Source organism: Balaenoptera borealis (genome assembly GCF_965194805.1).
Source record: "Balaenoptera borealis genome assembly, chromosome: 14".
NCBI classification, from domain to species: domain Eukaryota; kingdom Metazoa; phylum Chordata; class Mammalia; order Artiodactyla; family Balaenopteridae; genus Balaenoptera; species Balaenoptera borealis.
The window spans coordinates 39,355,035-39,378,324 of NC_138875.1; the positions used below are offsets into that span (position 1 = coordinate 39,355,035).

At 53.7% G+C, this 23,290-nt stretch overlaps 1 protein-coding gene across 50 annotated transcripts in view; it reads left to right on the forward strand.

Moving 5' to 3' along the window:
• CELF4 (CUGBP Elav-like family member 4) overlaps positions 1–23,290 on the forward strand; it is a 299,242-nt gene that overhangs the window by 68,886 nt on the left and 207,066 nt on the right. For all 50 annotated transcript variants that reach the window (XM_082354324.1, XM_082354335.1, XM_082354344.1 and 47 more), the window contains exon 2: positions 7,082–7,164. In XM_082354324.1, coding sequence (XP_082210450.1) covers positions 7,082–7,164 — 83 coding nt within the window. The remainder of the gene's footprint in view (positions 1–7,081; positions 7,165–23,290) is intronic.

Below are 23,290 nucleotides of genomic sequence, written 5' to 3' on the forward strand. Positions count from 1 at the left end.
GATTCCCCCAATGCAGGTGGAGAAGCAAGAGTCAGAGTCATGTTCTGTGGGTGAGCGATCATTGTCCTCTTGTGGAGAGAGGAGAACATCAGCAGGGAACTCCCCGGGGAAAGGGGGAGGGAGGGAATATAGTCCAGGTAGAAAGGCCTGGAGGGACTGGAATGGCCAGGACGGGTCCTGGGGAGATTCTGGCAGAAGCATCACCCCGTGGCCGGGCACTGGGAAAGAGAGACAGAGACAGTGGCAGGACCAGCCCCATGGTTTCTTTCTCTGCCTGTTACCAGGAGCTCACAGATTCTCAAGGCTCTCAGAGATTAGAAGAGGAGACGAGGCTCACCCCTGGGGCAAGCCATGAGCAGTGGTCAAGGGTACAGCCACATAGGAATCCACAGAAGGTGAGACCACAAGGCCGAGGGAAGCTCTTAGGGCCTCACTGAAGACCAGGACCCAAGCGGTGGGTCTTGAGGAGGTGCAAACCTGGGGCAGGCCCAGAGGTGGGGGGACAGTCCCAGAGGGAGAGCATATATGTGAAGAACTGCTCTGCAGCTGTCTCTCCCGCATGAGGGAAGGGGGCATCTGCCCCAGAAGGCACTGCGGAGGCCGCCCTCGCCCACCCAGACCATCGGGGACAGAGGCTCGATGGCGGGACACACATGGCCTCGGAACACCAGCAACCCTCTTTCCAGCGAAGCTGGAAGACATCCCCTCTCCCTCTCCCTCTACCCACCCACACACAGTCTGCCTTAATTTCTCTGCAGTGGGGCCCACGTCTGTTTTGTAAACCCTGGGATGAGGAATGATGCCCTGAGGGTGGGGTTTCAGGCCCCATGGCAGGTGGATGGGTGGAGATTCAGGGCAAAGAAAATCACTCCGAACAGGGAGCCTCTCCTTGACCCTTAGGTCTGGCTGATTGGTGGGTTTCCTGCTCCCTTCCTGTTCCCCACCCCCTCCCACACCCAGCTTCCTCTCACTTCCTCCAGGCCAGCCAAGTGCAGGGCCTGAGGATCTGATGTTTTATTAAAGTCCAGATCTTCCTATTCTAGGGCCACCTTCCTCTGGCTAATTCTGTAATTCAATTAGTAGGAAGCCAAGGCCCGGCTGGGGTGGGAGGAGGGAGCGTTTCAGGAGCCGTCCTTTCCGTGATGATTACACCCCAGGCTTCAGCCCTGTTCAGAGTTGGGCAGGAAATTGTACTTCCTTCACTTCACAATGACAAGGGCCTTTTATCCCCACACACGGGGGCTTTGTAAATTACTGCCATCTCCGTGCAATTAATTCTGCGGCGCTGTGTTTTTTCCCTCGTGTGGGAGAGGGCACCCGCCCACCATCTCAGGAATCAGCAGCACCCCCTGCACCATCAACCCAGGCTGCCCTGCTGGAGGAGGGTGTCTGCCACCCACCCACTTGTGCCCTAGCCAGCGACGCCCACTCTGCCCGCCTCCTCCAGCTGGCTTAACCTCCCCTGGCCCTACCCTTCTCCTCCTCCCTCTCCTTCTCTGCCCCCAGTGCTTCCTGATCTCTCTTCAGTGCCCCAAACCCCCAGTCATGGTGCCCCCACCCTCTTCAGTTCCTTGGGCTAGAAGCTTCCATTTCCATGAAGCTTCAGTTCCGTTTAGAAGACTCTGTCTCCACCCTTCACGGAGCTGACAGTCTATTCAGAGACACAAGACATGAAAAGGATCAACAGAAGGATGGGTAAATAAGAACAGTGAGTGGGAAAGGGTCAGGAGGCAGCATGAGGAAATGTGAGGGTGGACCAGTGTCCAGTGCACACGGTAGAACCGGGAGCAGCAGAGGAGAGGCAGGTCAGGGTGGGCCAGAGGGGTCCACCTCGTTCGGGGAGGCCAGGCCATCAGCAGCTGGTGGCAGCACTGTGGTGTGACTTTTCTGCAAGTGTGACATTTCCCTGCCCCCATGCCCACCCCGATGATCTCCCAAGTCCGGTCCTGCTCCGCCAGGCTGCAATTCTATGCCACCAGGTCAGTACTAGGAAGCACTGACCCTGAGGCGGGGAGAGGCCAGGGATGAGCTGGTGCTGGGAGAACCATCCCAGACACTGGGACAGGATGGGGAAGGCAGGAGCTGAGGGGCGAGGCTGGACCTCACCCAGAGGTTCTCAAGTCACTTCTGTGCCTTTTCACCTCGGATCCCGCCATCAGCGCCACACAGCCGGTTGGGCCTCAGGAGACCTGGAGGGCGAGACAGGTGTGGGGGGAGGGTAGGCCTCTGTGCTCCATCATGGATTCCATCCCCCCCCAGACAGCAACTTCTGGGACTCAGGGCCACAGGACCCAGATGAATACCATTTACAGCTTGCTGGGTGGAGAGAATCTACTTCAACTCCCAGAGCTCAGAGGAAGCTTTGAGGCAGGGCCATAGCAGGACCCACCCACGATAATTTCCCTCATGAAGAACCTGCCAGGAAGCTGATGTCCAGTGATCTTCGTCCGTGCCCTCAGAACGGGCTGTGGGTCCTGCATCCTGCCTGGCTCAGCCATTTCCACCCACCCCCTTTTCACTCCATCTTCCCCCCTTAGCAAAGTTTTTTTTTTTTTCTTTAAAGTTAATTGTATAAATGATAGATGATACATGCTGGGTCTAAATGTGTCAAACAAAACAAAAAATGTTAAAGTCATGGGAGACACCCCCTACCCCCCCTTCCTCCCTCTTTTCAGCTTGATGGGACCCTTGTAGACCTCGTGCTATGGTGTGTAGGCACAAATTTGGGTGCATATGGGAGCCGGGGAGATGTCTCTGATGTATATACACGGCGTCTGCTATTTTGCAACTTGCTTCTCCCATCTGACAATGTGTCTTTCTGTGTTGGACATTTAGAACCATTTCATCTTTTTAATTGTTGTAGAGTATTCCACAGTTTAAACACAAAAACATTCTGGCACTGAGAAACCTTTAGATGGTTTTCAATTTTATTGCTATTCCAAACAGCCACGGTGGACCCGTGTCTCCTCCTCTGTGAGCACAAGTATACAGGCAGGGTCAGGCTTGGGAAGGGAAGTGTTGGGCCTGAAGGCAGGGAGAGATGTCTGTGCCATCAGCCCCATCCCCGGGAAGGGCGCTCCATCGTCAGACCTTCTCAAGCCTTCAGGTGCAGAGCCCGTACCATCCCCCCTGCCCACCCCCCTCTGCTGCCTTGGATCAGAATGTGGCTGCTCCCTGAGAGAACCCCATTTCCCAACTAGACTGAGAGTTCCCAAGGGGCCTCACCGGGCGTGTCTCTGGGGACACCTCAGCTCCTTACAGGAGAGGGAGCCTGGCAGATTTAGTGACTGCCGAGCTGAGGCCCCCCTGCACCGCCCTCACAGCTCAAAGCCCCCTCCTCAACTCCTAGGAGAAGTGGTGATGAGGACGGGAAGTCACAGCTAGTTCAGCGAGTGTCCAGTGGGTGAGGCTTGGGAGCACTCTCTCCCCTGGCCACCCTGGGCGCCCACCTCGGCCCCCACCCAGGCCCGCTGTCCTCTGCAGCATCCTGTGAAGGCAGACTCCCCTCCTGAAGCCCCCCATCCCTGCCAAGCTGCCGCTCCTTCAGCGTTCTGCCCCCAGCAAGGGAGCAGGTGTGGTCCCTTCAAGCACACAGAGTCAGCTGTTAATAACTGTGTATTGTGTCTGCCTTTTTAGAAGAGCCACAGTGAGACAGCTCTCTCAGAGTGGACTGTCAGACACGGCACCGGGCTGGCTGAAGAGATGGTTTGAGGAGGCCAGGTGGGTGGGCACCAGTTGGCCCCTGTGGAAGGCTGGTCCCTCCTCATGGAGGCTTTGAGGGACAGGAAGGGCTCTGCCTCTCTGACCCCACCCCCCCATCCACAAGAGTGACTGCGTTTACACTGTGATCTTCGATTAGAGAGCTCTGCAGAGGTTGTTAATGCTCATTGGCTAGTAAGTCTCCCCGCCAGCCTCTGAAGGGAGTTAGAGAGGAGGAAACTGGGACTCAGAGAGAGGCATCAGTAAGTGACCCCTGGCTGAGCACAGCTTCCTGTCTGGAACCAAGCATCAGCCTTTTCAGGGGATGATCTGATGGGGGAGAGAGCAGGACGGTGACAGTAACCATACTGTCAAGCCCTGAGCAAATGGGCTCAAGGAGGCCTTGGGGACAAGAGCCCTCCCACCAGGGCGGCCTATCAGCTCTCACCAGCAACCTCTGCCCTCCCACTATGGAAGTCCAGTGTGGCTCTGTGTCCTCGGGCCTTGATCAGCTCCCAGCACCACTGCCATGTCCCCACACCTCCTGGCACCCCCAAAGTAGCCAAAGTGTTCAGGATTCAATGCTCTTGACAAATATGTGTTGAACTCCTGCCCCTTTCTGGGCACCGAGAACTAAGCAGGAACAGAACAAAATCAAGTCCCGACCTCATCTGAGCCCGGGGAAACGCTAATCAAGGAACAAACACACAGTATCAACATGTCTGGGTGAGGGGTGCCAGAGAGAAGCACAAACAGGCCGAGGGGTCAGAGAGCAGGCCTGCGTCCTGCATGTGTGGGATGGGGGGAGGTGCTGCGTTAAATGAGGCCGTCAGGAGAGGCATCTCTGAGGAGGTCACCTGTGAGCGAAACCTCAAGGAAGTGAAGGAGCAGGCCGTGCAGACAGCAGGCCGGGCTCCTTCTGAGCAGAGGGGACCACCAGCGCCAAGGTCCGAGGGCAGAGGATGCCTGGCGGGGCAGCGAGGCTGGAATGAGTTGGATGAGTGAGCAGGGGAGGAATGGAAGAAGGTGACGTCAAGGGGTGGTGATGACAGGCGAAGTCACACAGGGCCTGGGGGTCCCTCAAAGATTCTGGTTCACAACACAGCTGTGAGCGCTCTCAAAAAAAAACTGTGGCCGAAATGCCTGGAAGCTGGACAAAAGCAATAGATTCTTTTTTTTTTTTTCCTTTCTGGAGTCCTTTCCTTGTTATCCTGGTCCATGAAAACAATGTGGTCATTTTCTCTCCTTTCTCCTCCTCCTCCCTTTCTTCTCCTTCCTCCCTCCTCCTCCTCCCTCTCCAAACCTGCCCTGACCTTGTCCTGAGCTGGCTTGCACAGCGGCTGCCTCCCAGTTGCAGGCAGGCATGGGCGGAGGACAAGGCCAGTGAGGGGACAGGAGGAAAGAGGCCCTGGGAGAGGCAGGCAGCAGCACGAGGGACGATGTCATGGGGGCCTCTGACTGCTGTTCATTTTAGTCCCCCAGTGTCTCCATCAATGACCATCTGCCACAACCAGGATGGAGGAGCAGGGAGGGGGTAGGAGGGGTGATCTGGGGTCTGGATGGGGAGGCATGAGATGGAGTGGAACAGAGGCTCCTTGGCACTCATAGCTCCTCCCAGCCTGGGACAGAGTTGGAGGCAGGGGAGGCAGAGAGCCATGGGAGCTGAGAACTCTTGTCTCCCAGCTTTCTCTCCCTGCTTCCTTCTGCCCGTCTCTACATCTCCCTCACACATACATTCCCTTCCATCTCCTCTCTGAAGCTAGGAAAGGAAGGGAGGCAGGACCAATTTTTACATTGGAAGAGGAGGAAGGGAGCTTTTATTGGGTGATGGAGGAGTCAGGAACTGCAGAGGATTCTGGGAGCACTCTATGTCCAGGGAAACGAACGAGAGGCCAGAGCGAGCCTGGTGACAAGGCACCAGACTGGCACCAGAAGCCTACAAGCCTCATGAGAAGAGGGCCTGGGCTCCTGGACCTGTCACAGAAACTGGCTCAAGGGCATTCAGGAAATAGTTGATAAATGGCCAGGAGGATGACCACCTGGCCAGCTGTGGACACTCAAATAGGGAGGTTGATTTAAGATGAACTAGACCAGTAGTCAAGGTGGTCTGCCGGGAAGAAGTGGATCTTGGTCAGATTCTTGAAAGATGGATGGGATTGGTAGATGTGAAAATGGGGAGAGAAGGCATACCAGGTGAGGAGACTGGAAAGGGGGAGAGCAAAGAAAGGGGGGCAGTGGTGAACACAGATGGTTGGGAGATCAGATCATGGGAGAGAGAGTGAAACAAGGGAGAGAAAGAAGACAGTGATACAGAGGTGGTGGCCAGCGCCCAGGGCGCCTTCTCTGGGGCCATGGTGGCTTTAGGAAGTCTGAAGCCACTATGCCCCTCCAGACGCAAGCCTGCTGCTGGCTGAAGTTGGCTTTTTGACTTTCCCTAAGACCCTAGGGCCGCCCAAGCCACACAGCCACATCTGGAGGCTGAGGAAGAGGCCCTGACACTGAGCAGTTTGAGGGAACTCCCAAAAAGACTCTCCCACCAACAAGTATTCTCTTTGCCTTGTCACCATGCCTGAAGGGCCAACATTAAAAAGTCACCGCGAGTAAGATACAGTGTTCTGTAAAATCCAGATTCCCCAGTGAGGCACTGTCAGAATCATGCAAGGGGAAAACTGGACTGGACCTTGCAGACCACTGGATCAACCCTATCAGTTCACACGTGAGGAGACTGAGGCAGGGCAGGAGACTGCTGGAGTCACCCAGGGAATTAGAGGCAGAGCAAGAGTCTCCAAGCCCTCCAGGAAGGGTGTGAAGATATCACTGCAGATGTGACAACCGACTGGGGCAGTGGGCACATGGACAGCCCCATTCATTTTATTAGGACAGCCTGGCCTGGGGTCCTCCTTACAGATGGAGCCTTTGTTTGAAAGGCCGGGAGGGTCCCTGCATCATCCCTCCTAAGGGGCCAGAACAAGAGTTCACGATGGAGTGTAACTAGAGGTGCTGGGGTGAGGGGTGGAAGCTGCCCCTTCTGGGAGGTATTGGGGCTGGAGCTGAAACAGAACAGCATCCGGAGGGAGGCAGGCAGGCACCGGGCACGCGGACAGGAAGAGACCCGCGGGGAGAGGGGGCGTGGCGGGGAGAAGATGCGGAGTGGGGAGACTTCACCGAAGGAGCAAAATAGAAAAGCAACGAGAGAGACGAAAAGCAGACACGGGAAAACGGCGAGGCAGGAAAGCTCGAGTAGAGCGCACGGGAGAGAAAGAGAGGTGGCGAGAGGGACCAAGAGCGGGGAGGGGCTGGAGACCGGAGGGCGGGCGGGAGGGCGCGTGGGCGGCCCGGGGGCGCCCCACTGACCCTTCTCGGCGCTTGCTTCCCTCCCCAGGCTGCGCTTTCCTCACCTACTGCGAGCGTGAGTCAGCGCTGAAGGCCCAGAGCGCGCTGCACGAGCAGAAGACTCTGCCCGGGGTAAGTGGCGCCCGCCGAGGCGCGAGCGACGGGCGCGCCGACAGGGGGCGACTTTGTGAGGCCGAGCCGCGGCGCAGCCGGCGGGGGGCTCGCGGGCCCCGGTGCGCGGCGCCGGCCTTCGCTCGGGAGCTCGCGCGTCGCCCCTTGGGCCCCCAGAAGCCTCGAGGCGCGGGGCAGGGAAGCGGGCGCGTGGGCGCCGAGCTCAGACCTCGCCTGGCGGCCTGCGCACTCGGCCGTCCAGGCCCGACGGAATCCGGGCGGGGGACGAACTCGGCCATGGCCACAAAGCTCGGGCGCGGCTCCTCCCCTGACCCGCCGGGGCGCCGCCGATCGGGTTTCTCCTCCGCGCACTACCCGTGCGGGCAGCCCGGGGTGGGGACGCGGGGTGCCCGGGGCCCTGAGACCCCGGAGCTGCCTCCACTGGGCCCGCCGGGCCGCCTGCGGCAAGGCTGCACGAACACCCACCGATCGACGTCGGACCCTCGCCGTTCCTGGGGTGGGGGCCGGGCCGGGCCGGGAGGGAGGGAGTGCCTACCCGCCCGGGCTCGGCGCCGCGAGTGAGATCACCGCGGTTTATTTAAGGAGCCAGCCCTCGTCTTTGATAAACTATCGTGCCTCAGCCCTGGTTTATAGCTTCTGTGCGGGGGAGAAGAGAATTATTTATGGCCCCCCTAACTGGGTGTGATATCAGCCATGGCTATTATCGAGGCTAGTTCATCACCATAAAATAAGAAGTGTTCCCCGGGTCAAGGGTCTGCGCGGTCTCCCCTGTGGGTTCAGAGAGATGGGGGGGGGTTGCGGAAGGGGGGGAGATATGCAGCTCGCCGAGTATCTGAAGATAAATGGAAAGATGTGAGTGTTTGTGGGCATAGTTTAAAGAATTTTAAAATGTACCGTGTTTAAGCTTATACAATGGACACTGCAGGGAAGCACATGTGTTCTGTATATATGATCACCAATATTTACACATGCATGTTTACATTCTTACCAAGCAAACCGTATGTAAACACACGTTTCCATTTCTGCCACACAGCGGGAAAGGTTAACCAGGTAGACAGAAAAAAAGCGCAACCCGGGGCGGGAGCAGTCTTCCTTTGCATCAGAGATCCTACTTTACCCGTTTAGGGGTGGGGAGGGCCTTCCTTCCATTAAGATAGCCTTTGTATTGTATCTTGGTATTTGTGATTGCAAAGCACGAGGCTGAGTCATCTTAATAACACACCCGCGGATGCAAATGTATGGAAATCGTGCACCGCACAGGTTTTTGTGTGGAGCCCAGCTCTGGCAAGGTGGCCATTCCCCAGTTGGTTTTTCAGTGGCGCAGCTACATGCACATATATTATAGTAATTACTTTCTGGGTGCCCTCTGTAAGATGGCAGAAATATGCTCCACATCACCCCATGTTATGTGTGAAGCATAAAGCCATATTGTAAGATAATCAAAGGCTTCTGAGAAAGGTTTGTGCTGATTAATAAAGTGTGGTACTTTGTTTTGGGGGAGATTGTGATAGATATTTTAGAGGCACCCAAATGGAATGGAAAATGCCACATTGTTATGGGAGGTCCTTCATCAGCTTGAGAGAGATTGCTGGGGAGTTTTGTGATGCCTAAAAGCCTGGAATTAGATGGGGAAACCGAAAGAGAAGGTGGGAGGGGGAGGCTTGGGATTTTGAAGGGGGAGAGGCTGGGGACTGGGAGAATTGCAGTAGCAAGTGTGGATTGTTCAGGATCTAACATTAACTTGTGGTTGTTTATTTTACATATAATAGAATAGCTAAATGATGGAGTGTATTAGTTCTTTAATAATTTATAGAAATACTTTGATGTTGCAGTAATTACATTAAAGGTCACATATCAAAGGTAATTTGGTTGAGCAGCTGTGATGGTTTCTCAGAAGCAATCAATACCACTGTCCGTGGTGCTGATTTCACCAAGGGGCCTGCCAGATTAAAGAAGGCTTATTACCAGGCAGAAAGGCCCAGGGGAAATCAGGAGCATGTTGGAGCGACGCGCCAGCCCCCCCTTCCACCAATAATTAACACTGTTCCCCATAATCTGTGCTAATTCTTCATACTGGGAGATCCAGTGGCATTTTTCTGAAACCACAAAGACAAGTTGGGCAAGTCTGGGAGAAAGGACAAAAAAAAAAAAAAAAAAAAAAACATGAATGTATGTTGGGAGGTGGGAGGGGTGAGGAGAGAGGCCAAGAATGGAACTAAAACATAGCCTAGAGTCCCCTTGCAGTGCTTGGAACGCTGTCCTTTCTTCAAAGGCCTCCCGGGGAGACTCATGGCTTCAAAGACCTCATCACAATTCTCAGGGCAGGCACAGCCCACAGGGGGAGGGACAGGGAGAAAAGGCAGGATTGCAGCTCCAACTTCCCAGGGCACATTGTCCCCCCACAAACTCACATGGAGAGTAATTTTAAAAAAATGACCAGATTTTAAAGTGGAGTCATCTGGATTCCAGAAAGCAGAACTGGTGTTACTGTTGTTGGTTGGTTCTCTCCTTTGAGATCAGAGAAAGTGAGACGCAAATGCTGGGAAGTGGCCCAAGCAAAATGCTCCACCCAACCGTATAATGGGTGTTCCCACCAGCTGAGGCAGTGCTCACAGCTGCCTGCTTGGTTAGGGGGCAGAGGGAGACCTCTTCTTGTCTGGGGTGACCACACTAGGTGCCCTGGTGAGTGCACTCTATGTCTGACTAGGGAGAAAAAAATTGAAAAAAAGAACCTGGAAACTGGTAACCTCAGCAATTTAGGCACTTTTCCAGACTTCAAAATCCATTAAAATCAGTCCATTAAAATTAGCCCTCCACTTTCTCACTGAAGAGAGGAAGAGGGGAGAAGAGGGTGCAGGCAGCCCACTCTGTTTCCCAGCAAGTTACAGAGTTAGTATCCTGTTGGCAGCAAGGAACACAATCCCATTGTTGTCATGCGTGAGCACGTGCATGCACACACTGCCACCATCAAAAACAGTAACAAAACAACACAGACAGAACTAGAGACACCGCTCCCACGTGTCCCCATTTAGGGACTGGGGAGGGGAGCTGACATTTCTCTTGGGATAAGTGGAAGCTCAGAAACCAGATCACAATGGCTGTTTTTACAAGTCAGAGGCCAGTATCCCTCGGAACCAGCCTAACCAAAGTCTCTCAGATGGCTGATGGAGTCATCCCCGGACCAGTGTTCCAAATGGATTATTGTTTTTTAATTTGACACGCCTTCAGTAGGATGAGATTACTAAACCACAAAGCCTCATCAGGGTCCCTTCGAGCAGGGTCTTCTGCCGGCATCTCGGCAGAGTGATTCCACGTTTCTAAACTCTCCATCTCTCCCTCACACTGTCAATCTCACTCTCTCTCTCCTGGCCCCTTGCCCTCTCCAGCCCACCTTCTTCCATTCCCAGTGGTTGTTCCATCATTTATAGGGTACAGTCAACATGGTTTCTCAATTCATCAGCGAGAATGTCCTGAGTCTGTGCTGGGGCACTGTGGTAGGCAACCAGGCAGACACAGAGAAAAGAAAAACGCATCCCCACCCCCTCTTGGAGCTGTCCATCAAACTGGAGACAGAAGTCACACACACATCAGTGATACGAGACAGCACGTTATCATAAAATGGGTAGAGTAGAAAACAGTTCAATGATAACAGTTAATATTTATGAAGCACTCACTATCTGACAGGCGTGATGCAAGCACGTTACCCCCATTACCCCACTTTATCTTCGCAACCACCCTATGAGGAAGATGTCATGAGTATCCCTCACACATGAAGAGACCCGGGATGAGAGAGATTGAGCAACTTGCTCAAGGTCACACAATTAATAAATGGCCGAGCCAAGACCAGCACCTGATCTGCTACCAAAATCCACCTCTCCTTTCTAGGGCCACCAGTTGCTTTAGAGGGGACCTGGATAACTATGGGGTGTAGGATTTGCTCAAAAGTGTGTTCAGGATGTGGGCAAGGTGGGAATAGAGAGCTGGGAGGAAGATGGGTGTGTCAGATGAGGGCACTGGTCTGAGAACTAGCCCAGAAGACAAGGCACGCGTGACAGGTCAGGAGCCGTGAGCTAGGTGGGAGAGGTCCACTTGGAGAGCTCCCTGGGGTCTGAGTGTGCACAGGAAGAATCCTGTTCCTTAAAATAGGCCCCTGCTGCTTAGTCCCAGCTCCCCCTGCCTTTGGGACTTTTCAGGGAATTGTCTTCCAGGAAGAGCCCATCTGTTTCCAAAGTTAGGAAGGTAGGACCTCTGGGGAGAGACTTCGATCAGAGAAAACCAGGCTACATGGCCAGCAGTGGCCAGCACTTTGCTCCTGTGGCAGCAGAAAAGGTTCCTCACCAGGGCTGATGAGGGGGGGAAGAGGTGGGTCCAGTTATCGGGAGGCCGGGAAGCAGGGAGAAGAGGGAGCAGGCAGGGGGAGAGGGGAGGAGAGAGAGCTGGCAGGGGGAGAGTTGGAGCTGTATCTGCTTGGTAAACATTACAGTTCCAATTCACTAGTTAAAGATTGGCTTTTGTGCCCTCACTCCGGCAACCTGAGAATACAAAGCAAACGCACACAGTCCTCCATGGCTGTCTCCCACCCCCAACCCCGCGGTTCAGCCTGGTAGACAAGCAACATCACTGCCATCACACCTCCCGACTAAGGTCCCCACCACTCAGGACATGTCATTTCCATGGAAATTCAATGTGACCTTCTTTGAGTTTACCAGGAAAGATGTTAAAATGGAAAATTTTAAAAAAAAAGAAAAACAAACTCTGTTGGATTTCTAGCACTGCTGTCTCAGGATGTTCTCCTTTCTCCCCCTGCCTCGCATTTTCATTTTCTTAAGTCCCACCTTCTCTTCCTTTCCTTCTCCTCTTTTCTCTTTATGCCTGTTTCCTCCTCTCTTCTCTCCCTCTGGTCACTTTCCTCTTCCTCTTTTCCCCTCTCACTTCCCATCCTTTCTTCTTTATCCTTCTCACTTGCCTCTCCCGTCCCTCTCCTCTCCTCCTCCTTCCCTCAAACTCTCCCTTTCTCTCCTTCTGCCCACCCCACCTCTACCTTGACACCCACAGGAGGCTCTCGTGGGACCTCCACCAGCTTTACTGGGACTTCCCTGCTGAGGCCCATCTCCCTCCTGACAGCCCCGCCATAGAAGGATCCATCTAATTTTATGTACAACTGTAAAGATGAATGATAAGTAGAAAGGATGCAGGCAAGAACAAGATGAATAAATTATAAAGGGCAAATGATGACAAGACAGGGGTCCCCAGAGACACTGATATGATAACAGAAACTAAAGATGAATTTATGATGGATGTAGTTAGCATGTGTGGAGGCTGTTAATTCTTCAGGGTAGTTTTACAACTTCTAGTGATTGGCACAACCAAAGCGTTTCATTTTAGAGATGTGATGCATTTCCACCTGTCTGTCCTGTAGGCACAGTGTTGGTTTTTGTCTCTAAATGGTGAGTTGGGTCCCATCAGCACGTGTCTCTGCTTCAGATGGTGGGGTCACAAGCCAGATCCCTGCATAGTTCCAGCTTCCTGGTCCTGTGGTCCTTCTTCCTGAGCGTACTGGTTGGGGAGCTGCTGTAACAAAGTCCCACAAACTGGGTGGCTTAAACAACAGAAATGTTTTGTCTCACAGTTCTGGCGCTAGAAGACCAAGATCAAGGTGTTAGCAGGGCGGGTTCCTTCTGAGGGCTGGGAGGGAGAATCTGTTCCGTCGCTCTCTCTTCACTTCTGGTAGCCTCGGGCATTCCTTGGCTGGTAGACGGTGTTCTTATGTCCTCACATTAACTTCCCTGTGTGCGTGCCTGTTTCTGTGTCCAAATTTCCCCTTTTGATAAAGACATCAGTCATGTGGGATTAGGGCCCAGCCTAATGCCCTCATCTTAACTTGATTACATCTGCAAAGACCCTGTTTCAAATAAGGTCACATTCCCAGGTACCTTGGGTTCGGTCTTTAATATCTTTTGGGGAGAGGGGAGGACCCAATTCAACCTATAACACTGAAAAATGGGCAGCCCTATGGCTCTTCCACGGCAGGGAGAGAAAAGGCTTCAACAGTGTTTGAGTCACTGGAAAGGGTGAGGGGAGTCCCACCAGCCCTTCCTCTGCATCTCCCCCCCGCCCCCGTCCTCATGCTCTTTTCTTTGTCTCTTGGGGAAATGAATGACATATCTTCCCTCTTTCCCCATATTCTCTAAAGAGAACTATTCATCTGTCCTTTTAGGGCGTTGGGTCTTAACAGAGAACACTTTTGCCCCCCAGGGGACATTCGGACACTGTCTGGAGATGCTACTGGAATCTAGTAGGTAGAGTTTAGGATGCTTCTAAACGTCCTACAATGCACAGGACAGCTCCACAACAAAGAAGTGTCTGGCCCCAAATGTCAGTAGTGCCCAGGAGCCTGTGCTGGGACCGAGGGCAGATGGAAAACGCACAATGAGGCCCTGGGGTGGAGCTTCCCTCTCACTGACCCCCTGCTTCTCATTCACCTGGGGGACAAGCCCCAGGGGTCCTTAGAGTGTCAGAGGTGGGAGGGTTTGTCAAGGGGCACACACTCAAACGGTGTAAGCGCAGAGGGAACCGTGGGCAGCAGGAGAGGGCAAAGCCCCCTTCCAGGCTTAGAGAGCATTTCTGGTTGGCCATTCACACACTCCTATCTGCAGGAGGCCTAGTTTCAGCACCAACGTCTAGCTCAGTTTTCTCATTTTACCCACAGGGAATCTGTGATCCGAGGGAAATGAGTTGAAGTTCGCTTGTGACAGAGCTGGGACCAGAACCCAGACCTCCACAGCCCACCCACAGGTGGGGTTTCTCCAGCCTCTCCCTTTGGAAGAGTCCCCATCCTGACAGGAAGCAGGCTTGGCAGGAACGTGTCCCGCCAAGCAGCCCCTCACCCCCTGCCACAGACCACGCCACAGGCTGCGGCTGAGTGCACGTGGACCCCTCCCGGCTCTCCCAGCAGGAGGGAGCGCTGGGTTCCAGGAGAGAAGGCAGAAATGCTTTAAATCCGGACTCCAGGTGCCAGATGAGCTACATTTGCATCCGAGGCACGCTCAGCCTTTGTCTCTCCTCTTCACACCGGTCCTTAGTCCCATCTCCCTCTGCTTCCATGGAGAGAGTCTTCACTCCCCTTCCCCCTTCCCACAGAAACATCTTGAAGCCCTCCTCCCACCGGGGCTGTGCCCTGTGTCCTAAGTTGTGCTCTCTTCTCTTCCCTGCCCCTGCCCACACTCGCCTGAGTGCGGAGGTGTCCCCATTTTTCTGGCGAGTGACTCTCACACCTTCTCTGTGGCCTCCATGACAGAACCCAGGACCAGCCGTAGCCTGTCCTCAGCAAGACACCCTCACTGATTTGTCTCAAGGACCCAGAGAGCCTTAAGTCCACAGCCACCATCTCTAACTTGGAGGGATAAATAAGAGGCCATGTGAGGTGATGGTCAGAGCCTGGGCTGGAGTCAGGGAACCTGGGCACCAGGTCCCACCTGCCCCCAAACAAACCAGGTACTTTGGGCAAAGCGCTCAGTTCAGAGCCTCCCTGGGCCTCCACCTTCTGGACTGTGGAAGGAGGCGGTGGGCCAGATTGCCTCCGGAGCCCCTTCTAGCTCTGACATTCTTTAAAATTCTAAGAATAATAGACTTGGCATTACTCACATTACTCACATTACTGAAGAAGACAGGGAGAGGAGGGGAGAGTGGGAGGGTGAGGAAGATAAGTGTCTCCTGGCCTCCACGGCCCAACTCCATTTGTGACAAGTATAATTAATAAAGCTCACGTCAGCTCGGTCTCTCCCTGATGCAGACCAGCCAAACTGCCAGCCTCTGAGGGCCGGCTCCAGGACAGGGCTTCAGGGAAGGGCTGGAGCTCCACCTCCCCTTGTCTCCATCCTTGCCCCTGGGCCCCAAGCCTTCCTCCTGCCCTCTGCTTAAGTCTCTTTTTAAAGAAACCAGGCAGACATTTCTCAACTTTCTCCAGCACTTGCCCAGGCACAGTTTGGACCATGATTGCCATCACTCAGATCAACAGCAGCAACATTTACAGATTACCTGCCCCATGCAGAATTCTCTTGAGGGAGGTAGGGTATCTGGCATCAGACAAAAATGAGTGAGACATAGCCCGTTGCTGAAGGTTTGGAAGGCAAGTGTGAAGACAGCTCACGATCCAGAAAATAACTTTAGGTGCCAAAAACTGGTAGTGATGGCAAGTGCCCAGGAATTCATCTGAGAGAGACCTCAGGACAGCCCAGGGTGTCCTGGGGGAGCCCAGCCCACCCCACCGCAGGCTGCTTCCAGGCTTCCCCCCCTTGACATGCTTCCTAGGCTGGCCGAGGTTATCATGGCGACATAAAGATCTGACCGCCTGGAAACTCCTCAGGTTCCGGTCACCCGAGGGACTCGGCTGGGTGCAGACTCCCTCTCCCAGTGGCCACAGATCCACGCAGCTCTCACCCAAGTACGTCGCCTTCCTTCAGCCTCCTCTTCTTTCCATGTCATTCCCTCTGCCCAGAGAGTTTCTCTTCATCCTTGGAGGCTCAAATCCAACTCCACTTCCTCCGTAACGTCTCTCTGGCTCTCAGAGAGCTTTCCGATGCCCCGCGGCACCCGGTGCAGCCCGTTGATTGCACACTGCTCCGCTAACTCTACTTCTCAGCTCTCAGGGTCCCCACCCCCAGTGCTTCCTGTACCTTCTCCTTTGCCCAGAGCTGATTCAGGGCAGATCTCTTTCTGCCCCTTGACCTCACCAGCCTTGGCGTCACCCGGTGGCATCCCAGCAGATCCATTCTCAGGGCTCCTCTTCCATCCACATCACCCCCCTGCCTCCTGGAAAGTTTTCAGCTTAGCTGACCCTGCGGGGTTACACTTGGAAAGACAGGAAGGTCTCCCTTTGTGGTCGTGGGCACTTGGAGGAAACGCTGTGTGGAAGGCGCTTTGGCCCGGGTGGTGGCAGCTGGCACGGGCGTGAGTGCCTGGGCGGCGGTGACAGGAGTGAGGGGGCTTCCCAGTCTGCCTCAGTGGACTCACCCTAGTGAGTCCACGTGAGGCTGTTTGAGGGTTTGCTGACCTCTCGCCAGAGCACGAGGCAGGGAAGCACGCTGTCTGTGTGAACTCCTGCTCTGGGATGGATGTGTTTTAGGACTGGCAGGGTTTCTTCTAGAGAGTGTGTACGTGGGCTAGGCGAGCGGAGAGCCAGGCATCTGTGTTGTGGGCCTGCATCGTTCCAGAACGGTGGGCTGCCAAGTCCCATCAAAGATGGGCAACCCTGGGTGATGATGGCATAAAGCAGTGTGGTTTTTTGTTCTTCACATCTTCATGAAAATAGTTGTAAAGAGAAAAGGGCTGGAGTTCAGGGCCCCAGTGTACTGTGGCTCCAGTGTGTTTTGATCTAAGGTTATTTGTAGTATGGTCTCGACGTGACCACCAGGGGGCGCCAGGCAGGTGGCCTCCTCTCCCGGTGGCTGAGAGGGGACAAGGCAAGTGTGAGCGTGTTGTGCCCAACTCTGTGCCCAGCAGAACACTCGTTCCACCCTTCAGAGCACTTACAGCCTGCGGGGACGACACCAACCTGCTGAATGACTCGGGACAAGCCTCATGACCTTTCTGGGCCTGTTTCCTGATTCCATAGTGAAAATCTTATGTGTAGGCTATGAATTGTTATCAATCCAAGGATTATTATTATGAATGACAAACAGTGATGTGAGTGTGGTTGACCTCGGGGTCCTTTGCCACAGTTACGTCCAGTGGCTCCTAGTTCATTCATGAAATAGTAACAGGACAATAAAAATATGAAATGGCCAAAGGTATGATTTGTACTCTAAGTCTCGTTACGTTTCAGAAAAGGGAAGGGCTGTGAGTGGATTGACCATAAAGGACCCCATGGAGGGGGAGACAGATCCAGGTGTGTGGCAGGGAGTGGAAATTGGAAAGATAGTAAGGAGGGCAGACTTTAGGGAGCCAGGAAAGTCTGAATTTTCCTCCTGGAGTTAGGGATGAAAATGGGGGGATAGTGGTGGGAGAAGGCGCTGCTGCCCTTCAGAACATCCAGCCTGTACAGCCTGCCGGCCCTGGTCAACTCCAGGCAAATGAGTCCCGGACATACGGCTCACTCTGGGCATGTTTTGGGCACCAGCAATCCGCAGCTTCCCTCTTCCCTGGGAAGGTCTTGCCTCTCCCTGCCCATACACCCCAGTCCTCCCAGAGCCTCAGGACTTAGCTCCAAGACCCCATCTTCATCTCGGAAGCTCTCCCAGGCAGCTCTAACCCACAGTGCCCACCCCACCTCGGTCTGAGCATTGGCCTTCCCTTGGTCTGAGCAAGAGGTCTAAACCCCGGCTGAGTGTGGACCTGGGCCCAGTGCATCAGCGTCACCAGCTGCCTGTTAGAAGTGCAGAGTCTTAAGCCCCACCCAGACCAGCTGAGCCACGTCACACCGACTGTACTCTACCGCATCTTAACAAGATCTCTAGGAGAAACATGTGCACAAAAAAGTTTGGTGACCACTGGCCTAACTTTAGGCTCTGAAAGGTACTTAGGTTGAATATTCCCAGAAGCAGACTTCAGAAAAGCATTAGAGTGCAAGTGTTTCTTGGTGACCCCAGAAACACGAATAGGAAGTGAAGAAGTGCCACAGGGTGACAACTGCCATTCATCGAGGACTCACTATGGACCTGACACTTTACAAGTATTCTCTCATTTATTTGTCAAAACAGCATCACATGTGTGCTCTCAAGTAAGCGTTACCAGCATGATTTTATGGACGAGGAGACTGAGGGGAGGGGGCTCGCTCACTAAGGAGCGGTCTGGCTCCAGGGCCCCCTCTCCTTCCACCACATCCTGTGGAGCTAACCCTGTGGAAAACCCAAGCTTCACAAGGGCAGGAATGGTGTCACCTTCCTCTGTTCCTGTCACCCCAAGGTCAAGGCCACGCTGCTCCCATAAGAGACTCTGGCGTGATTGCTAGACCCCCAGGGGGCCACGTGAGGCAGGGCAGTGCCCCCACAGGTGTCACCACATGCCAAACCTGACTTTGGATTGGAGAAGTCTTGTTCTGCGTGGGAAGCAGGGTCGAATTCCAGCCCCAGTTCTGCCTGGAGCCTGACTATGTGCCCTTGGGGAACCACTTAAACTCTCTGAACCTCAGTTTCAGTGACTACCCTGTCAGTTAGAAATACGTTTGGCTACAGTGGTTTCAACAAATGGAGCTTTGGATTTTTGCCTATCACGGAGTCTGTGGTCTGGTGTTGGCTTGGCAGCGTAACAATGTCAGCGTAACAATGTCAGCATCTGAGTCTCTTTCCTCATGGTTATAAGATGGCTGCCCTAGCTCCACACATCATACCGACAGTCAAGCAGAGTAAGTCCAGCTGTGTCTGTCCATTTTATCAGGAATGCAAAAGATTTCTCTGAGGCACCTCCCCAGTAGAATTCTGCGTGGGTCTCATTAACCAGAACTCCCTGACCACCCTAGCTGCAAGGGAGGCCGAGAAAGGGGATATCTTGCCAAGGATGAGGTATATATCTGCCATGATCAAACCTGTGCTTTGGTCAGTGAGGGGGAAGAGGAGCTGGATAATGGGTTGGAGCCAAGAAAGTCTCCCTATTAGCCTCCTAGAGATGGGTGAGGGTCACAGAGGAGCAAGCTGGGCAGAGCAGCAGCCCACCCCACACACCTGCAGTATTTGCCTTCACCTCAGATCATGACCCAATGCTTATAGGAGGAGGCTGATTGGGAAAGAGTTGTTCAGAAAGAGTGTGTTTTAAGAGCTGCTTCTTCAACACAGCACTGCTAACTCAGCATGTTCATCCAACTCTGACATGGTTTCTAATTCCATGAAATTCTTCACGGGGGATACAGATGTCAGCCCCTTAGGTATCGTATTTTTATCTTCTACATCTTTCTTGAACTTGTATCCTTCTGTGCCTAGGTATGTGGCTTAAACATCAAAGAGTCAAAGGCCACTGTGCCACCCGACAGCTGTCCCCACGTCACAGGCATTCCATGGTCACGTCTCCACACTCACTTTGTGGCCTGGTGGGTGCTCACCTTCTGAAAATTGCCCCACCGGTTTTCCAGGTGACAACTCGACTTTTCAGAAACGGAAGCAAGAGTACTTCTGGACTGTTTTTGGGGGGTGTGGAGTGAGGCACATGTGCTCTATGCCAAGCCTGCCTGAGGAGGGGAGAATTTGCCCTCGTGATTAACTTCAACTGGGCAGCGCTGAGAGTAGGGAGGGAAGGGGCCAGAGACACCCCAGCTGGCCTGTGTGGCCCTCTGCTCCTCAGACCCTCCCTCGAGGCTCTACCTGCAGCAGGAGAAAGTCCCACCCAGCCCTCCCCACCCCCCAGGGCATGGGCTGTCCCTAGATGTAGTGAGCCTCCAGCTACAGAAGTGTTCAAGCCGGGTCTGAGTCACCTGGGGGTGCGGGGAGGGGAAGGGAGAGCAACTTGGCAGGTAATTCCCACACTGGACAAATTTCTAGGAGGTGAGCCAAGACCCAGTGATTATCTCCGTGTTTCAGTTGTGTCTCCATCATAGATAACCCCACAGCGCGCCAGTGCCAACCCAGTCCTAAACCCACCGGCCCGCACTCCCAGCCTCCATCCAAGAGGAAGTCCACTCCAGCCCTCCCAATCTCTCCCTTCTCTGAGGACCCTCAGGACTTAGAGGCCAAACCCACCAACTCACTGGGCAGGCTCAGGCCCCAAATTCAGCCAAGCCAGCTCCACCACTCTGAGCTGTGGGACCTTACCCAAGTCACTTCACCTCTCTGTGCCTCGGTTTCCTCCTTTCGACCCTGGGATGCCAGTAGTGCCTTCGTCCAGGGACTGATGCATGAAGTGATGCCAGCGAAGCACTGAACACACTGTGCACACATGGGAACTAAGTGATGTCTCTCCGCTGCTGTTGCTGCAGCCATATCCCCCACCCCACCCCCACCCTGCCTAGGAGCGGGTCTCCTGGCCTGGCCGCTTCTATCCGTCCCCACCCCTAAATGCCCTGGGCTGGAGGACGACTGGCCCAGGGTGCACAGCAGCAAACCCTCCCAGCCGCATAGCTAACACAGAGCCGGCCACGTAGGGGACCGACATACCTCACTGAGTGGAAGCCAAGTGTGGGAGTGGTGGGAGCATCCCTCGAGACCGCTGGTCCTGCCCCTGCCAAGGCCTGGCTGTGCTTGAAGAGGGGGGTTCGAGATCACCCCTTCCTGTCCCTCAGCCCCCGAGAGGTGTTAGCTAAGTTTGTCCTGACGGTTTGCACAATGAGACTTATATACCTCCCTCTCCACACCCCGTTCACCAACCCCCAGCCCTGGAAGCTGGGTGAGGGGAGCCCAGGAGATTTAAAACCCTAACCAGTGAGAGCAGAAACAGAATCGCACCCTGGTACCCACATGGCTTAGGATGGTCCAGGAGGCCCTTCGAGGCAGGGCAGCCCAGGGATCTGAAATGAATATGCATTCAGCCTCTCCCAGCAGCTCTGACAGCTGGCATCTGACAGCTGGGGCCGGACCGCTCAGAGCCTGAGAGGAGGTTTTTCATTCAACTGGTAAGTGTTTCCTGAGCACCCACCAGGAGCCCGGCCCTGTGTTGGTGCTGCTCGGCAGGTGGGCACGAGGAGAGGTCAAGGACCCTGCTGCCCCTGGGGCTTTCCCTCCTGCAGAGGAGAATCGATGTACATGCCAAGCAATTAGAGGACAATGGATTGAGACTCTGGGCTGAAATGTAGAGCTCTGAGTAGTCAGGGAGCACTGCAAGGCCGTGTCTACTGAGCACTTCCATGAGCTGTGGTGCGCTGAGTACCGGGGCGCTGTCCTGGGAAGGACAGGCAGGATTTGGGTGGATGGAGAGTGGAGACAGCATTCCAATGAGGTGACAGCCCATATGCAAAGAAGGAGGGAGGGAGGGAGGCTGTGAGGGAGACTGCACTCCTGGAGTTCAGGGCGCTCAGAAAGAGGTTACAGGTCTCGAGTTAGAGAAGGCTTGGGACCCCGGTGGGGAAGGCCTTAACATCCCACTGAGCAACTTGGTCTCTTTTCTTTGGAAACTTGGGAGCTATTGAAGCTTCCAGAGTAGGAGAGTGACAGCCTCAATCAGCAGAGCTGGCACAGCTCGGGCATGGGTTGGCAGAGGCTACTGTCTTGGTGTTGAGAAGGCCTGCTGGAGGATTGTGGAAAATCGGCTTCCTCTGGATGCGGAAGTTGGTTCAGAACTTGGCTTCCCACCACACCACTGCTTGGAGGGCTTTTCCCACCTGGAAGAGAGTGCTGGAGAGGTCCTCAAACCACCTGGCTGCACATGGAAGTTTCTGAGACATTCAAATTTGTAACAAGCGCAAAGAATGATAGAGGTTCAATCTCTCTCTCTCTCTCCCTCTCTCTCTCTCTCGCACACACACACACACACACACACACACACACACACACACACACAGAGGCAGGAGGTCAGGGTGGGGCCTACAAATCCACATGTTGCAAACGCTCCCCCAGTGATTTCAGTGCCCATGCAGCTCCGGGAGACCTGGGCACCCCCGTTCTCTGTCTGGCATTGTTGGGAAGCCTTAATTCCTCCTCTCAGGCTAGAGGAGTTTGATCCATGAATGGGACTCTTCTCCACCATTATGGTTCTTTCCTGAGACCCAGAGAACCTCAGAAAAGTAGAAAAGGCAATGCCTTAGCACTCCCCACCATTTTGCATGGGAGACACAGTAGCCCAAAGAGGGCACATGGCATGTGAAGGTCCATGGACAGTTGGGCACAGCTCTGCCCACATGCTACATTTGGGTCCTTTCTCATTTGCAATACGGCCTTTATCTCCGTATGGAGATAAAGAGACTCCGAGATTGATGGATCCAGTCATCTGGTCAACCCACCCCAATTCAGACGAGCTGGGGGGACACCCATTCCTATTAGCATCCATAAGACGGGGTTGCTCAGTGCAGTTTTATGACTTTTGAGTAGACAATCCAACAGGGCTTCCAAGTTAATGTCCTGCCAAGCCTGCTTTAATGAACAGATACGAAGTGTGTGTAATTAGCACAGCCATGGTGTGACAGTGGAAACTAGTGAGCCACTTGCAAATGCTGTCGGTCTCTTAGGTAGACAACATATTCCTACAGACAGTAATGCTGTCTACACTCTTTATTTGCTGATCAAAATGTTATACGCAAAAAAAAAAAAAAAAAAAGAGTCATACGCCATAGATTTTGCAAAGACTGACTTCTGAAGTCCAAATTACCTTCCATTCTGACTTGGTGGCTCAAAATTTACAAAGACTTCAACTCCTTAAGTGTCGAGCATCTCACACAGAAGGAACTTTCAGTGGGTGGGTCACAACCCCTCCAGAAAGCCTCCCCTAATGGAGTGAACCCCCATTCTCTTTCACACTCCTAAGGTGTCACTGGGGATTGTCCTGCATTATGAACTAGCAAAGTAAGCTAGATCCCACTGATGGCCCCTCACTCCTCTCAGACCCCGTGGAGCTTTGCCACTGTTTTGCGTGCTTTGGCCCACACTCTGCCCAGGTGTTCTGCAAACACTTCCAACCTTGTTAGATCACCGGGTAAGAACCCGATCGGTCACCCATCAGGCAAACCCGCTGTCTGGCCACTGTTTGAGCCTCCCTGCCTCCTGCCCACAGGTTCTGGGAAGGCAGTGTGTGTCATCTCCCTCTATTCTTATTAAACGACTTATCTGCGGGAACTTAATATTTTCTTTTAAGATAAACTGAGCTAATGCGATGTGCTTGTTTTAATTTGCGAGGTTAACTGATCTAATTATTTGTGGCATTTAGTTAAATCCTTGTGCCTGGGCTGGCTGCAGGTGTGCGCTTTGAATCCTGCCAACAGGAAATCTCTTAAAAACGAGCTGATCTAACGCAGCGTGGTCTGCTGGTATGAGGGATTTTGTAATAATGCATGAATTTATTAACAGCCAAAGATAAATAGAGGGTGTATTTACATTAAACAAATTCGCAAGGAGCTGTCTGCTGCTTCCCTGCCCCCCTTCCAATGGAAGCATCCCCCAACTCATATCACTGTGCCATAAGTTGAGTCGAGCACCCTTGGGGGGCCCCATGAAACTACAAGTAGATACTCCACCATAATGACACTAAGTGGGGAGCTGGCCTGGCAGGGGTTAAA